This window comes from Salmo salar, chromosome 15 (assembly GCF_965601325.2).
Source record: "Salmo salar chromosome 15, fSalSal1, whole genome shotgun sequence".
Taxonomy (NCBI): Eukaryota; Metazoa; Chordata; class Actinopteri; order Salmoniformes; family Salmonidae; genus Salmo; species Salmo salar.
Window position 1 is genome coordinate 98,535,661 of NC_138305.1, and position 17,518 is coordinate 98,553,178.

Sequence of the window (17,518 nt, forward strand, 5' to 3'; positions counted from 1 at the left end):
GTGAAGCATGGAGGAGGAGGTGTGGGGTCACTTTGCTGTCTGTGATTTATTTAGAATTCAAGGCACACTTAACCAGTATAACTACCACGGCATTCTGCTACGATACGGCATCCCATCTGGTTTGCCCTTAGTGGGACTATCATTTGTTTTTCAACAGGACAATGACCCAACACAGCTCCAGGCTGTGTAAGGGCTATTTTAAGAAGAAGGAGAATGATGGAGTACTGCATCAGATGACCTGGCCTCCACAATCACCCGACCTCAACTCAATTGAAATAATTTGGGATGAGTTGGACCACAGAGTGAAGGAAAAGCAGCCAACAATTGCTCAGCATATGTGGTAACTCCTTCAAGGCTGTTGGAAAAGCATTCCTCATGAAGCTGGTTGAGAGAATGCCAAGAGTGTGCAAAGCTGTCATCAAGGCAAAGGGTGGCTACTTTGAAGAATCTCAAATATAAAATATATTTTGATTTGTTTAACACTTTTTTGGTTACTACATGATTCCATATGTGTTATTTCATAGTGTTGATGTCTTCACTGTTATTCTACAATGTAGAAAATAGTTAAAATGAAGAAAAAGCCTTGAATGAGTAGGTGTATCCAAACTTTTGACTGGTACTGTATATATATAAACCTATTAACAAAGTCTCTTCAAAATATACCCAGGAATACAAACATGAAATAACAGTCTGTCTGTATTATGTTTTAGCTCGTTTTCTTTTTTAGTCTTGTATAAATGACCGGCTAAATGTGCTTAATGAATGAAAGTAATGGAGTGTGTAATGTGTTGGAGGAAGATGATTGTATTTAAGCAGACATTCCAGGATGAAGATTCAGGGGACGGATATCCGTGACCTTGGGAAGTAACTGAGGCCATTGGGGTATGAGAGGACATGTTTTGGGGTAGCCCAGATGGTCCAAGACCATCTCAGTGACTGTTTAGTACAATTTCAACTGTAAACTGTCAGCCTGGTGATTGGCAGTTTTAGCAACAAGCAAGACTCTGTGAACGCCTGACATGGCTGAAACAAACCATTTACGATAAAACAACAAGCTGACGATGCTTTTGTCTTTGTCTGTGATTGTAAACATACTTTCAGGAGAGGCCAGAGAGAGAGTTGTTTCATGGGGAGAATTTTAAAACAACAATGTTGTGTGTTTTTAATGTTTGTAATAATTACATCATGCCTATGTAATTTCAGTTTCTGCTCATTGTAAGTGCATTCCTCAGGAGGTTAGGATTGTTAGCCTCCTGATTAGCATCCCCTCTTGATATCCCCTCTGCCTTGCTGCTAACGCTAGTTATGCTATGGCATTGTTGAATACTCGTTTTGATTGGCTTGAAGGGCATTCTAGAGCGTGCATTATTTCCCTATAACGCACGGTATAATTCAAAGGCTATGAAGTTCATTCTTATGTTCTATTTTTATTTTTTTTTGCTGCTTTTGAAAGCAAAATTCAAATTAAAAACATTATTGGCATTGTTGAATTCATAATAGCAAGCTAGGATGATGGTTTGGTTAGCGAAGCCAGCAAGTCTGTTTGATTACCAAGGCAACTACTGTATCTAGCTAGCTAGTAAACTTGCTAACTTCTTAAGTGGATGTTATCACATTTCTACTGGCAAATGAACACATTTCTAGAGGCAATTATGTTCATTTATAGCCATGGTATAAAAGGGATAATCAACTCAGCGTTCTCTGGAAAGTAATGCAACTCCGTGGAAGGTTAGTTTCACTCCGCTAACATGTCGTGGAACACACCTTCCACGTCGTGCACTATTTTCCAAGGAACGCATAGCCCCTCGTTGATTATCCCTTACCTGTCTGTCTGTAGTCTCGGCTGTCTGTCGGCTTGTCTGTCTAGCCATCCCTGTCAGCCAGTCAGCCCTGTCTGTAAGTCTTGTCGGTCTGTTGCTCTGATAGAACTGTCTGTCTATGGTCCAATCTCAGTCTCAGCCAATCATGTGCTGCTGACCATGCTGCTTCTAACCAATCGGAGGTGATTAACCATATCTGCCATACTATATTACAGTTTACACTGCATGGAACTCACAATACACACACACATACAAACCCAATAGCAAACCACTCTGGCTTAACCATCATTTGTTATTAACAGTATTCATCATTAATTGGATTTTAATTACATTTCTGCTCTGTTACATTTTTATTTGAACAATGTAAATTAGGTACAATCTGTTTAAATTTTTTGACAAATATTTCAGCAAAACAAAACCCTACACATGGATTTTTGGTTATGATTTCATTTCTTTTTGATAGAAGAAATTAAATGGATTTTTATAGTAGAAACACATGGTGGCTCTGACATTCATTTGGAGAGAGAGAATGAGTGAGAGAGAGAGTGAGTGAGAGACCGAGAGAGAAAGGAGACCGAGCGAGAAAGGGGAGAGACCGAGAGAGAAAGGGGAGAGAGAAAGGAGAGAGACCAAGAGAGAAATGGGAGAGACCGAGAGATAAAGGGGAGAGACCGAGAGAGAAAGGGGAGAGACCGAGAGAGAAAGGGGAGAGACCAAGAGAGAAAGGAGAGAGACCAAGAGAGAAAGGAGAGAGACCAAGAGAGAAAGGGGAGAGACCAAGAGAGAAAGGAGAGAGACCAAGAGAGAAAGGGGAGAGACCAAGAGAGAAAGGGGAGAGACCAAGAGAGAAAGGGGAGAGACCGAGAGAGAAAGGAGAGAGACCGAGAGAGAAAGGGGAGAGACCAAGAGAGAAAGGGGAGAGACCAAGAGAGAAAGGGGAGAGACCAAGAGAGAAAGGGGAGAGACCAAGAGAGAAAGGAGAGAGAGACCGAGAGAGAAAGGAGAGAGACCAAGAGAGAAAGGGGAGAGACCAAGAGAGAAAGGGGAGAGACCAAGAGAGAAAGGAGAGAGACCAAGAGAGAAAGGAGAGAGACCAAGAGAGAAAGGAGAGAGACCGAGAGAGAAAGGAGAGAGACCAAGAGAGAAAGGGGAGAGACCAAGAGAGAAAGGAGAGAGACCAAGAGAGAAAGGGGAGAGACCAAGAGAGAAAGGAGAGAGACCGAGAGAGAAAGGAGAGAGACCGAGAGAGAAAGGAGAGAGACCAAGAGAGAAAGGAGAGAGACCGAGAGAGAAAGGAGAGAGACCGAGAGAGAAAGGAGAGAGACCGAGAGAGAAAGGAGAGAGACCGAGAGAGAAAGGGGAGAGACCAAGAGAGAAAGGAGAGAGACCGAGAGAGAAAGGGAGAGAGAGAAGGGGAGAGACCGAGAGAGAAAGGAGAGAGACCAAGAGAGAAAGGAGAGAGACCAAGAGAGAAAGGGGAGAGAGACCGAGAGAGAAAGGAGAGAGACCGAGAGAGAAAGGAGAGAGACCGAGAGAGAAAGGGGAGAGACCGAGAGAGAAAGGAGAGAGACCGAGAGAGAAAGGAGAGAGACCGAGAGAGAAAGGAGAGAGACCGAGAGAGAAAGGGGAGAGACCAAGAGAGAAAGGAGAGAGACCGAGAGAGAAAGGGGAGAGACCGAGAGAGAAATGGGAGAGACCGAGAGAGAAAGGGGAGAGACCGAGAGAGAAAGGGGAGAGACCGGGGGAGAGAGACCGAGAGAGGGGAGAGACCAAGAGAGAAAGGGGAGAGACCAAGAGAGAAAGGAGAGAGACCGAGAGAGAAAGGAGAGAGACCAAGAGAGAAAGGGGAGAGACCGAGACCAAAAGAGAAAGACAGCTAGAGAACCGAGAGCGAGACTGAAAGAGAGAGACGGAGCGAGAGATGCCGAGAGAGTGAGACCGAAAGAAAGAGAGACCTAAAGAGAGTAAGAAGTAGAGCCCGAAAGGGAGAGAGAAAGAAGATATGTTTAAATTTGGGTCACATTGTCATTTTGTTTATTAAGGGGGAAGTGCAGTCATATTTAAGATAACATACATCATTTTGTTTATTAAGGGGGAAGTGCAGTCATATTTAAGATAACATACATCATTTTGTTTATTAAGGGGGAAGTGCAGTCATATTTAAGATAACATACATCATTTTGTTTATTAAGGGGGAAGTGCAGTCATATTTAAGATAACATACATCATTTTGTTTATTAAGGGGGAAGTGCAGTCATATTTAAGATAACATACATCATTTTGTTTATTAAGGGGGAAATGCAGTCATATTTAAGATAACATACATCATTTTGTTTATTAAGGGGGAAGTGCAGTCATATTTAAGATAACATACATCAAATGTCAGACACTATTTCATTTTATCCTTCTGACAAAAAAAGTACAAGGCTTCTTCTATTCATTGATTTGTAAATGTGTATAGAAATATCTGCTATAAGAGCCGTTTCTCGTACAACAAGGTAATGTAAGTAGTGTAAATATTGGCGGTGCCTTTTGAGGAAATGCCATATTGAAACACAGATAGTCTCAGCGTGCACAATCATTCTGCTTACTCGATGGCTATTAAGGTCATCATTACGGTTCTAAAACCAAATTGGTCATCATTACGGTTCTAAAACCAAATTGGTCATCATTACGGTTCTAAAACCAAATTGGTCATCATTGCGGTTCTAAAACAAAATTGGTCATCATTGCGGTTCTAAAACTGGAAGCAAAGAGAACAAGCATTGAGAACATGGTTAGACTCATAGGAATGCATTCTTTACCCACCAACAAATGCAAGTAAGCTAAACAGTCAGTTTAGAAACATCCTCATACGTTCATCACTTGCTAAGCAAGAAAGTCTTGTCAGTTACATAACATTCAGTCCAACTTTACTGTTGCTTTCAACTTCTGAGCAAGGTAAAGTTCCTTCTGGTTCTTTGTCAGTGGTTTGAAATAATTCAGTTTAAACTTGGGAATGTTTAAGACTTAACTGGTAATTAAGTCGTAATTAAATGGTACGACTGAAGTGGTAATTGTACTGTAGTAGGTCATAAAGATGAAGAAGTAATAGACAGAAAAAACATTGAATGTTTTAACCCACACTTAACGTTTCGGAAGACACTTGGCCTAAGGTCATTTATATTACAGCACTGAGAAGCAACCTTCAGATATGTTAGTGATTAAAGCTGAGATTCAGATTTTTTTTTTACAGTATTTAAATGTTATCATACAAAGGCAATACAAAATACAATCTAACAAAAAAAGAATTTAAAGATACACATTATGGCTGAGTCACATAAAAATAATACTGTCAAAAAGGCACTTTTTTTTTGCACAATAAGAAATAGGACACAAGAGTAGAGGAAGTTTGGTTTGGCTAGCTTGTCCAGAAAAGACTCCACCGATATAACAATAATCTTCGGTCCTTTTTTAATCTGTGGACAGAGACATCATGTGTAGGCAAAACCCTGGGTCCTATTCATTAGGTAGGGCACACAACCGAAAATGTTTTGCAACGGAAACCAAAATGACGATTCTTATTGGTCCAGGTAGTCACTCCCTGTTTCATTCCGTTTTCTTCCGTTTGGTGCCTTATGAACACAACCCAGTTCTCTTTGAAGTGGAAATCCCAGCAGCAGAGTCAACATATGCTGTCATTTATCCAAGTGATTTAACTGACTGTCTCCCAGTCTCAATCTTGCTTGGATTGCACAATCTGAGGAAATCCAGGTTCATGGAAATAAGATCCACATTAGCAGGCACTTGTGGTTCCATGTCCACCTTATGCAGTTGAAGTGTCCTTCCTTCCTGCTTGTGTGAGATGAGCCGCCCCTTTAAGGGCTCAACTCACCACTATACTCTTCTTCTTTGGACTATTTCTGCCCAGTCCTGTTCTTAATATTATCTGTGTGTGTGCATGTGTTTGTGTGCGGTGTGTGTTTGCAGTGGGAGAGGAGGGTAGGCTATGTTGGTGATACTACAGTTATACCTGCTTGTTGAGAGACAGTGTCCATAAAGGATCTCCATAAATAAATAAATACCCCTGTAAAACAAGGGCCATTGGTTCGGTCCTGTCCACCTTTTAGTCTCTGTGCAGCCTCGGGTGGGTGAGACCACCGGGACACAGGGAGGGGGGGTTATAAAGGGAAGGGGTGATAAGGGAGGAAGAACGAGTGGTTTGTTTAGGGTCTCTTCCAGCCGCTCCGGATCAGCGTGTCGTGCCGCAGAAAAGGCTGGCTGCGGAGATCTGTGAGTGGGTGAAGGAGGGAGAGAGAGGGGTCACACAGGTTAACTGGGAAGTCAAACTCTGGTCCAGTGGTGTCATGCTCAGGTTTGAGGTTGTTGATTAAGGAACCTATATTTGCAGTGCTTATCCTAACAGAATATTTCAGCAAATATGTTCAGAATTGTTACATTTTTACTTATATGTTGTCAAATGGGTAGCCAATTGAATGTGGGTATATGTTAACTAAAGAGAGAATGATGCCTTTCACTGTCAACTTAAAACTAACAGAGAAATATAGATTTTTCAATCCAAGGCTATGGAGGTTTAGTTATTTAAACTAACCACTATGTCAACAATGTATCACAGTTGTAGACAACAAGCTCTGTGAGGTACCGTGCTATAGAGAAGCTAATATTCATACAACTCATCTAACTTGTCGTCTCTAAAAGGACTCCTTAAATGTCTATACCATCATGATTATGACAGTAGCCCTTAAAATAGAGTGTTCAAGTAGTGTTGCCAATGTTTCTGTCCATTTGTCTGAATAAATGTCAATTTTGTCTGAACATGTCTGTGTGTGTGGATATGTGCAGGGGCCTCAACAGAGCTGGTTGACCAACGAGCTTTTCAGCACACCGCAAGTCACAGTTACCAGGGACAAACACAACATTGAGACATGCCATCAACAGGTGACAGACTGGTGAGTGGTGGATGGACAGAACGCTGGACACAGCATGCAACATGGAAGACGAGAGGTGAGGTGGTGATGAAGGAGGGACCTGAGTAGCGGGAAAGACTTTCATGGATGTAGATTAAATCTGTAGCGTGGAAGATCCGTACTATAGCGCAATTTAAATTAAAAAAGGCAATGTTCTCACGTGCGCGGAGTCTGCATCCAACGGTCCATATTTTGCCTCAATCGGAAACTTCTTTAAAGTGGCAATCAGCAGTAGAAATAATGATAAAGTGTTTTCACTGCACCTGTTTTGGTAATAGGTTGAGGGATGGGGCTGGAGAAATGTAATCACTTTCTGTTCATAAACAGTGCTACTAATGCAAGGACTGACCATCCATGATATCTAAAGGACAGGTGACCATGTTTTGAAGTTATATCATTTTTGTTTACATTTACTTGTTTTCAAACATTTGAGTAAAACAAGTTTGTGATGGGGTAAGACAGTTGAACTAAGCTCATGAGGCATTTATAAGTTACACTACATGACCAAAAGTATGTTGACACCTGCTTGTAGAACATCTCATTTCAAAATCTTGGACATTAATATGGAGTTGGTCCCCCATTTGCCGCTATAACAGCCTCCACTCTTCTGGGAAGGCTTTCCACTAGATCGCTACAGGGAACATTGCTACAGGGCCACGTGCATTAGTGAGGTCGGGTACTGATGTTGGGCGATTAGGCCTGGCTCACAGTCGGCCTTTCAATTCATCCCAAAGGTGTTCGACGGGGTTGAGGTCAGGGCTCTGTGCAGGCCGACTGTGAGCACTCGGCGGTCCCATTCTGTGAGCTTGTGTGGCCTACCACTTCGAAGCTGAGCCGTTGTTGCTCCTATACGTTTCCACTTCACAATAACAGCACTTACAGTTGACCGGGTCTGCTCTAGCAGGGCAGATTATGTGGCGGACTGGTTTGTGGAAAGGAGGCATCCTATGACGGTGCCAGGTCGAAAGTCACTGAGACAATGTTTGTCTATGGAGCGTGCATGGATGTGTGCTCGATTTTATGCACCTGTCAGCACGGGTGTGGCTGAAATAACCAAATCCATTAATTCGAAGGGCTGTCCGCATACGTTTGTATATATTGTGTATATTCTTCAATAATCAATGGGTACATATAATTATATAACATATAATTAAGTCCAAAAATGTGTGTAGCAACTGCTGATAGCCCTTTTAACCTTCAATCCCCCTACAACCCCTGCATCTGTTTTCCTGAGAGGTAACGTTGATGGAAAAGAAAATGACCTGACGAGAACTTACGGTGTATTCTGGGGGATGTATCCAGCTATATAAATATTAAGCTACACTTTTGGGCTGTGGTGCAGAAAAGTAGACCTGGCTGTTGTAAAAGCATATCTGACTGCTCTGCTGTGGCTGATGTAAAAGCATATCCGATTGTTGTGCAGTAAAGCAGTCCTGACTGTTGGAAAGCATATCTGAATGCTTTGCTGTACAGTAAAGCATGTTCCTGTTTGCATCTGAAGCGCTGGGCTGGCTGAAGCAGCTGACATCACTGTAGCAGCACCGTAGACTGTGTAGCTAGCAGCACACAGCATGTCCGCAGGCCGCAGCACACATGGCCAGGGCCAAGCAAACAGGCTTCAGGCTGCCTTTCTTACCCTGCAGCATTTAGAAGTGGCATATACTGTCATTAATCTTCTGTTCAGCTGTTCAGAGGGGTAGAATGAATACAGAGTAGAGGTTAAGGAAAGGTTCTTAACAGGTTAGAGGGGAAACCAAACCATCCACGTTCGTTAGTTTCAAGGAACAACAAGGCATTGTTAGCTGTTGTAGCCAAACCTCTTAATTACTATACTGTACTTTTAAGATTTATGAAAAATAAATCCAAAAAGTATAAAACCTGATAAAAAATGAACATACAGTATTTACATACCGGTAATGTAGCTTTCCATGCCCATGCTGTTATGCTAGATGCAACTTCATACTGGTCATATTGACCATATGATTATATTTCGTGGTAGTAAACATTACGTATTCACATTTTAACATTAGCTTTTGATACAGTCTTTGTAGGTTCAGTAATCCAAAGAGGTTTGGCTGTCTGACTTCTACCCTGGTAATTCAGGTAGAGGTGTTTTGAGGGATATAAAACACATCACTTGCCCACCAATAAGAGTCGAGGGCCAGGATTCAAACAAACTGCACTGTGCTGAACTGTTAAGTCGCCGCCGAAGTTAGTGAAGGGTTAAGGAGTAGTCTTAAGGAGGGACAGGGTGGGAGGTCATGCTGCATGCACAGTGGTCAGAGGAGGGACACCTGTTCTGGACAGCCTTGGCATTAGGGGGAAGGAACTGTAGGGACTAGCAGTTGGAGTCGTCACACAGCTGTGCATCACAGAAGAACCGTGAGCCTCGTTTAGCAGTACGGGCTGTGAAGGGGACGCTCTTCAACACTGAGGGGGAGGAGGATGAGGGGAGAAAATGTCACACCTGAGACAGAGGAACCTGTACTGGTGCTGTACTGTGGTAGATCATCTGATATGCCATCAGCTTGATACACTTCTCAGTGTTGTCACTGTAATATCTTTACATCCAGTAATCCAGCTCTCTCTGTGCCATACCTCCATGTTTTGGTGTATGGACCACAAGGTCTTTGGGTGCTTCTGAAATTGCACCATATTCCCTATACAGTGTACTACGTTTTGACTAGCAGTGCACTATATGGAGTAAGTTGCCAGGGCAGGGATATACTGCATGTAGAATAACGTAGATGAAGCTATGTCCAGGAGGACTGGGATATACTGCATGTAGAATAACATAGATGACGCTATGTCCAGGAGGACAGGGATATACTGCATGTAGAATAACGTAGATGACGCTATGTCCAGGAGGACAGGGATATACTGCATGTAGAATAACATAGATGAAGCTATGTCCAGAAGGACAGGGATATACTGCATGTTGAATAACATAGATGAAGCTATGTCCAGAAGGACAGGGATATACTGCATGTAGAATAACATAGATGACGCTATGTCCAGGAGGACAGGGATATACTGCATGTTGAATAACATAGATGAAGCTATGTCCAGAAGGACAGGGATATACTGCATGTAGAATAACATAGATGAAGCTATGTCCAGGACAGGGATATACTGCATGTAGAATAATGTAGATTATGTACTTTTTGTAAAGGGCCTAGTAACAGGAAGGAAAGGCATTATTAACACATTATTAACATATTATGACAATTATTAACATTTAACATTTGGATTATTTCACAGTAGATTTTGATTAATGAGAGTTGAGTTCGGGAACTGTCCTGAGTTAGCACATCCCATGAAGCAGGGCATTGGGAGGGAATGACTCAACTACATTACCTACTATAGTTATACTTTGAGGCTCAATTGCTGCTTAGCTGCACAGATACTACATAATGATGAGACACTACTAATCTAGAATACTAGCAGGCCACAAAAAGGAAACTACTGGGACATGATTGAGAACTGGAATCTGCTGTTGTCTAGATGCTCTAGAGCCTCTGGTAGTGGTGTCTGAACCGCGTAACACAGTGCTCCTCCAGCCGAGCAGTTGAGGACCACAGTGATCTTAGCCCAGTCCCTGGGGCTGCTGGGGCTGCTGAGGCTGCTGGGGCTGGGGTTGGGGCTGCTGGGGCTGTTGGGGCTGGGGTTGGGGCTTGGGCTGCTGCAGCTTGGGCTGGGCTGGGGCTGGGGTTGGGGCTGCTGGGGTTGGGGCTGCTGGGGCTGGGGTTGGGGCTGCTGGGGCTGGGGCTGCTGGGGCTGGAGTTGGGGCTTGGGCTGCTGCGGCTTTGGCTGGGGCTGCTGGGGCTGGGCTGGGGCTGCTGGGGCTGGGCTGGGGCTGCTGGGGCTGCTGGGGCTTGGGCTTGGGCTGCTGGGGCTGGGGTTGGGGCTGCTGGGGCTGGGGCTGGGGCTGATGGGGCTGGGGTTGATGGGGTTGATGGGGCTGGGGCTGGGGCTGCTGGGGCTGGAGTTGTGGCTTGGGCTGCTGCGGCTTTGGCTGCTGCGGCTTTGGCTGGGCTGGGGCTGCTGGGGCTGCTGGGGCTTGGGCTGGGGCTGCTGGGGTTGGGGCTGGGGCTTGGGCTGGGGCTGCTGGGGTTGGGGCTGCTGGGGCTGCTGGGGTTGGGGCTGGGGCTGCTGGGGCTGCTGGGGCTGCTGGGGTTGGGGCTGGGGCTGCTGGGGATGGGGCTTGGGCTGGGGCTGCTGGGGTTGGGGTTGGGGCTGCTGGGGCTGTTGCTTGGGCTGGGGCTGCTGGTGCTGGGGTTGGGGCTGCTGGGGCTGTTGGGGCTGGGGTTGGGGCTTGGGCTGCTGCGGCTTTGGCTGGGCTGGGGCTGCTGGGGCTGCTGGGGCTGCTGGGGATGGGGCTGGGGCTGGGGCTTGGGCTGGGGTGGGGCTGCTGGGGTTGGAGCTTGGGCTGGGTTGGGGCTGCTGGGGCTTGGGCTGGGGCTGGGCCTTGGGATGGGGCTTGGACTAGGGGACCTGGGGCTCCTACTGAGGCATGGCTGGGGGCTGCGTGGCTACCAGCGAGGCTGCATATCGAGCCCACCTGTGATGATATCCTCAATGGTGCCGTCCTTCCCCTCGTATACGGGTCGGTGGTCCTTGGCCTGGCGTTTACGCAGCTCAGAGATCAGCTCCTGTTGCTGCTGCCTCTTTTTCACTACCTGGACCTGGGAGGGAGAGGAGGAAGAACAATAAATTCGGCCTAAATGGCTTGAGCTGCCTGAGGATCGTTTCAATCATACAAATGCATAAACTCCTTATAGTAAGTGTGAGAGTCTTATATTGAGAATTATAAAACAAGTAGGTAAAATCCTGGCTGCTGATTGGTTAATGCCGCATTCCAGACGGTGTCTATTCCACAAGTTACCACCGACTAAAGCTATGACGTTGAAATGCCTATTTACCCTGTTCCATCTCACTGCGCAATCCACTGTCTCATCAGCCCAGCCAGACAATTTATAAAGTCAATCTCCACTGTAAAAAGCATCTAGACATTATCGCCCATTTACTTTAGACTAGCTTTTAGTTTTCAACAGCAGAGATTTGTATAAATCTAGCTGTCTGTCAGTCTGGTGGTCAGTCAGGTGGTCAGCCTGGTGGTCTGGTGGTCAGTCAGGTGGTCAGTCAGGTGGTCAGTCAGGTGGTCAGCCTGGTGGTTAGTCTGGTGGTCAGTCAGGTGGTCAGTCAGGTGGTCAGCCTGGTGGTCTGGTGGTCAGTCAGGTGGTCAGTCAGGTGGTCATCTTGGTGGTCAGTCTGGTGGTCAGTCTGGTGGTCAGCTTGGTGGTCTGGTGGTCAGTCTGGTGGTCAGCTTGGTGGTCTGGTGGTCAGTCTGGTGGTCTAGTGGTCAGTCTGGTGGTCAGTCAGGTGGTCAGCCTGGTGGTCTGGTGGTCATCTTGGTGGTCTGGTGGTCAGTCTGGTGGTCTGGTGGTCAGTCAGGTGGTCTAGTGGTCAGTCAGGTGGTCTGGTGGTCAGTCTGGTGGTCAGTCAGGTGGTCTAGTGGTCAGTCTGGTGGTCAGTCTGGTGGTCAGTCAGGTGGTCTAGTGGTCAGTCTGATGGTCTGGTGGTCAGTCTGGTGGTCAGTCAGGTGGTCAGTCTGGTGGTCAGTCAGGTGGTCAGTCTGGTGGTCAGTCTGGTGGTCTGGTGGTCAGTCTGGTGGTCAGTCTGGTGGTCAGTCTGATGGTCTGGTGGTCAGTCAGGTGGTCAGTCAGGTAGTCAGTCAGGTGGTCAGGTGGTCAGTCTGGTGGTCAGTCTGGTGGTCTGGTGGTCAGTCAGGTGGTCTGGTGGTCAGTCTGGTGGTCAGTCAGGTGGTCAGTCAGGTGGTCAGTCAGGTGGTCAGCCTGGTGGTCAGTCTGGTGGTCAGTCTGGTGGTCAGTCAGGTGGTCTGGTGGTCAGTCTGGTGGTCAGTCAGGTGGTCAGTCAGGTGGTCAGTCTGGTGGTCAGTCTGGTGGTCTGGTGGTCAGTCAGGTGGTCTGGTGGTCAGTCAGGTGGTCAGTCAGGTGGTCAGTCAGGTGGTCAGCCTGGTGGTCAGTCTGGTGGTCAGTCTGGTGGTCAGTCAGGTGGTCTGGTGGTCAGTCTGGTGGTCAGTCAGGTGGTCAGTCAGGTGGTCAGTCTGGTGGTCAGTCTGGTGGTCTGGTGGTCAGTCAGGTGGTCTGGTGGTCAGTCTGGTGGTCAGTCAGGTGGTCAGTCAGGTGGTCAGCCTGGTGGTCAGCCTGGTGGTTAGTCTGGTGGTCAGTCAGGTGGTCAGTCAGGTGGTCAGCCTGGTGGTCTGGTGGTCAGTCAGGTGGTCAGTCAGGTGGTCATCTTGGTGGTCAGTCTGGTGGTCAGTCTGGTGGTCAGCTTGGTGGTCTGGTGGTCAGTCTGGTGGTCAGCTTGGTGGTCTGGTGGTCAGTCTGGTGGTCTAGTGGTCAGTCTGGTGGTCAGTCAGGTGGTCAGCCTGGTGGTCTGGTGGTCATCTTGGTGGTCTGGTGGTCAGTCTGGTGGTCTGGTGGTCAGTCTGGTGGTCAGTCTGGTGGTCAGTCTGATGGTCTGGTGGTCAGTCAGGTGGTCAGTCAGGTAGTCAGTCAGGTGGTCAGGTGGTCAGTCTGGTGGTCAGTCTGGTGGTCTGGTGGTCAGTCAGGTGGTCTGGTGGTCAGTCTGGTGGTCAGTCAGGTGGTCAGTCAGGTGGTCAGTCAGGTGGTCAGCCTGGTGGTCAGTCTGGTGGTCAGTCTGGTGGTCAGTCAGGTGGTCTGGTGGTCAGTCTGGTGGTCAGTCAGGTGGTCAGTCAGGTGGTCAGTCTGGTGGTCAGTCTGGTGGTCTGGTGGTCAGTCAGGTGGTCTGGTGGTCAGTCAGGTGGTCAGTCAGGTGGTCAGTCAGGTGGTCAGCCTGGTGGTCAGTCTGGTGGTCAGTCTGGTGGTCAGTCAGGTGGTCTGGTGGTCAGTCTGGTGGTCAGTCAGGTGGTCAGTCAGGTGGTCAGTCTGGTGGTCAGTCTGGTGGTCTGGTGGTCAGTCAGGTGGTCTGGTGGTCAGTCTGGTGGTCAGTCAGGTGGTCAGTCAGGTGGTCAGTCAGGTGGTCAGTCTGGTGGTCAGTCAGGTGGTCAGTCAGGTGGTCAGTCTGGTGGTCAGTCAGGTGGTCAGGTGGTCAGTCTGGTGGTCAGTCAGGTGGTCAGTCAGGTGGTCAGTCAGGTGGTCAGTCAGGTGGTCAGTCTGGTGGTCTGGTGGTCAGTCAGGTGGTCTGGTGGTCAGTCTGGTGGTCAGTCAGGTGGTCTGGTGGTCAGTCTGGTGGTCTGGTGGTCAGTCTGGTGGTCAGTCAGGTGGTCAGTCTGGTGGTCAGTCAGGTGGTCAGTCAGGTGGTCAGTCAGGTGGTCAGTCAGGTGGTCAGTCTGGTGGTCTGGTGGTCAGTCTGGTGGTCAGTCAGGTGGTCAGTCAGGTGGTCAGTCTGGTGGTCAGTCTGGTGGTCTGGTGGTCAGTCAGGTGGTCTAGTGGTCAGTCTGGTGGTCAGTCAGGTGGTCTGGTGGTCAGTCTGGTGGTCAGTCAGGTGGTCTGGTGGTCTGGTGGTCAGTCAGGTGGTCTGGTGGTCATCCTGGTGGTCAGTCAGGTGGTCTGGTGGTCAGTCAGGTGGTCAGTCAGGTGGTCAGGTGATCAGTCAGGTGGTCAGTCAGGTGGTCAGGTGGTCAGTCAGGTGGTCAGGTGATCAGTCAGGTGATCAGTCAGGTGGTCAGTCAGGTGGTCAGGTGATCAGTCAGGTGGTCTGGTGGTCAGTCAGGTGGTCAGTCAGGTGGTCAGGTGATCAGTCAGGTGATCAGTCAGGTGGTCAGTCAGGTGGTCAGGTGATCAGTCAGGTGGTCAGTCAGGTGGTCAGGTGATCAGTCAGGTGGTCATATCCATCATTTTGTCTAAATTCTAGAGTACATTAAGCTCAATGTTACTAATGTTAGTTGAGTCCAGTTTTAGTATTTGTATTTTTTATGGATCCCCATTAGTTCCTGCTAAGGTAGCAGCTACTGTTCCTGGGCTCCAGCTAAATTAAGGCAGTTATGCAATTTTAAAAGCATTACAATACATTCACAACAGTAAGCATTTCACTTTAAGGTCTACACCTGTTGTATTCGGCACATGCGCATTGATTTGATTTGATTTCACAATAGATTAAGTGTGTGCTCTCAGGCCACTACTCAACTACCACATCTATAACACAAAATCCATGTGTAAGTGTGTATAGTGCGTATGTTATCGTGTGTGTGTATGCATGTGTCTGTGCCTGTGTTTGTCTCTTCACAGTCCCCGCTGTTCCATAAGGTGTATTTTTATCTGTTTTTTAAATCTAATTTTACTGCTTGCGTGAGTTACTTGATGTGGAATAGAGTTCCATGTAGTCATGGCTCTATGTAGTACTGTGTGCCTCCCATAGTCTGTTCTGGACTTGGGGACTGTGATGAGACCTCTGGTGGCATGTATTGTGGTGTATGAATAGGTGTCTGAGCTGTGTGCCAGTAGGTCAAACAGACAGCTCGGTGCATTCAACAGGAGAGATTGACATGCATATTATTAATGTTAGCTCTCTATGTACATCCAAGGGCCAGCCATGCTGCCCTGTTCTGAGCCAATTGCAATTTTCCTAAGTTCCTCTTCATGGCACCTGACCACACGACTGAACAGTAGTCCAGGTGCGACAAAACTAGGGCCTGTAGGACCTGCCTTGTTGGTAGTGCTGTTGAGAAGGCAGAGTAACACTTTATTATGGACAGACTTCTCCCCATCTTAGTGTCACGTCCTGACCATAGAAAGCTGTTATTTTCTATGGTAGAGTAGGTCAGGTCGTGACAGGAGGGGTTTCTAGTTTAGTTGTTATGTTCTAGTTTTGTATTTCTATGTTGGGTTTTGTTTGGGATGATCTCCAATTAGAGGCAGCTGGTCATCGTTGTCTCTAATTGGAGATCATACTTAAGTAGGTGTTTTTCCCAACTGGGTTTGTGGGAGATTATTTTTGAGTTAGTGTATGTTTCACCTCTGCGTCACGGTTTGTTGTTTTTGGTTATATGGTTTATGTGTATGTATTGCATAATTTCACAGTGAAAATAAAATGTGGAACGACACACACGCTGCACTTTGGTCCGCTCCTTCCTACGACAACCGTGACACTTAGCTATTGTTGTATCAATATGTTTTGACCATGACAGTTTACAATCCAGGGTTACTCCAAGCAGTTTAGTCACCTCAACTTGCTAAATTTCCACATTATTAATTACAAGATTTAGTTGAGGTTTAGGGTTTAGTGAATGATTTGTCCCAAATACAATGCTTTTAGTTTTAGAAATACTTAGGATTAACTTATTCCTTGCCACCCATTCTGAAACTAACTGCAGCTCTTTGTTAAGTGTTGCAGTCATTTCAGTCGCTGTAGTAGCTGACGTGTGTAGTGTTGAGTTATACGCATACATAGACACACGGGCTTTACTCAAAGCCAGTGGCATGTCATTAGTAAAGTTTGAAAAAAGTAAGGGGCCTAGAAAGCTGCCCTGGGGAATTCCTAATTCTACTTGGATTATGTGGGTGAGGCTTCCATTAAAGAACACCCTCTGTGTTCTGTTCGACAGAACTCTTTTTATCTACAAAATAGCAGAGTGTGTAAAGCCATAATTCATACGTTTTCCTAGCAGCAGACAATGATCAATAATGTCAACATTCGCCCTGAAGTCTAACAAAACAGCCTTATTTTTGTAAGTGCTGTGCTTGTTGAATGTCCTTCCCTATAATTTGTTTACTGTAAAATAGCATTGTATCTGGTCAAACACAATTTTACCAAGGGTTGGTAACAGGCTGATTGGTTGGCTATTTGTGCCAGTAAAGTTTTTTTTATTAGTCTTAGGTAGCGGAATGACTTTTGCTTTCCTCCAGGCCTGAGGGCACACACTTTCTAGTAGGCTTAAACTGAAGATATGGCAAATAGAAGTGGCAATATCGTCCGTTATTATCCTCAGAGATTTTCATCTAAGTTGTCAGACCCCGGTGGCTTGCCTTTGTTGATAGACAACAATACTTTTTTTACCTCTTCCACACTCAAAATTACAATGCTTGTCTTTCATAATTTGGTCATATATATTTGGATGTGTAGTGTCAGCATTTGCTGCTGGCATGTCATGCCTAAATTTGCTAATGAAAAAATCATTGCGCAAGCTTTTGACTTTTGGCTTTTTGGGCCTTGTCTGTCAGAGTCATGGCTAGGGAGACTTCTAGTATTGTACCTTGGGGTCATGTTGCTTGGCCTCCTGAGCCAGTAACTTCTCTCTCATGGCTTTCTCCTGCTTTTTCCTCTGCTCATTGTCCTCCACCGCATCCTGTAGGGAGGACATCACAAAATGCACATCTCTTTTATAATAGAAGAACTGGATCTGGGAGTTGAATTAAACATAGAGATAACACTTTCATGTAGCTAAACAGTCAGCACCATTCATTTTCTCTGTGTGTTTGTGTGTGTCTCTTGCTCTTCCCCTCCCTGTTTCTCTCTCTAACGCACGCACACATGCGCGCACACACACACACACACACCACACACACACACACACACACACACACACACACACACACACACACACACACAGATCCTTTGCACGTTTCTACAACAGATCCATAAATCCTTGTAGAAAACAATCTCAGGAAGGTGTCTGTGCCGCAGGACAGAGCTGTCCATCCGGGGGAGGCAGAGGCAGAGCGGGCCATCGGTCCAGGGGTCAGAGGC

General features: G+C 46.6%; 1 protein-coding gene across 3 annotated transcripts in view; it reads right to left on the reverse strand.

Annotated features, from left to right (window-relative positions):
* Window positions 1-3,837: 3,837 nt before the first annotated feature.
* LOC106592748 (formin-like protein 3) overlaps window positions 3,838-17,518 on the reverse strand; it is a 127,189-nt gene continuing 113,508 nt past the window's right edge. For 2 of the 3 annotated variants that reach the window (XM_045696309.2, XM_045696306.2), the window contains 4 exons: window positions 17,025-17,117; window positions 11,349-11,472; window positions 9,082-9,217; window positions 3,838-6,090 (listed from right to left, as the gene is read on the reverse strand). In XM_045696309.2, the coding sequence (XP_045552265.1) occupies window positions 9,126-9,217; window positions 11,349-11,472; window positions 17,025-17,117 (309 nt within the window). In that variant the 3' untranslated portion in view covers window positions 3,838-6,090; window positions 9,082-9,125. Of the gene's footprint in view, window positions 6,091-8,423; window positions 8,472-9,081; window positions 9,218-11,348; window positions 11,473-17,024; window positions 17,118-17,518 lie in introns of all 3 variants that reach the window. The other variant, XM_045696308.2, reaches the window with a different exon arrangement.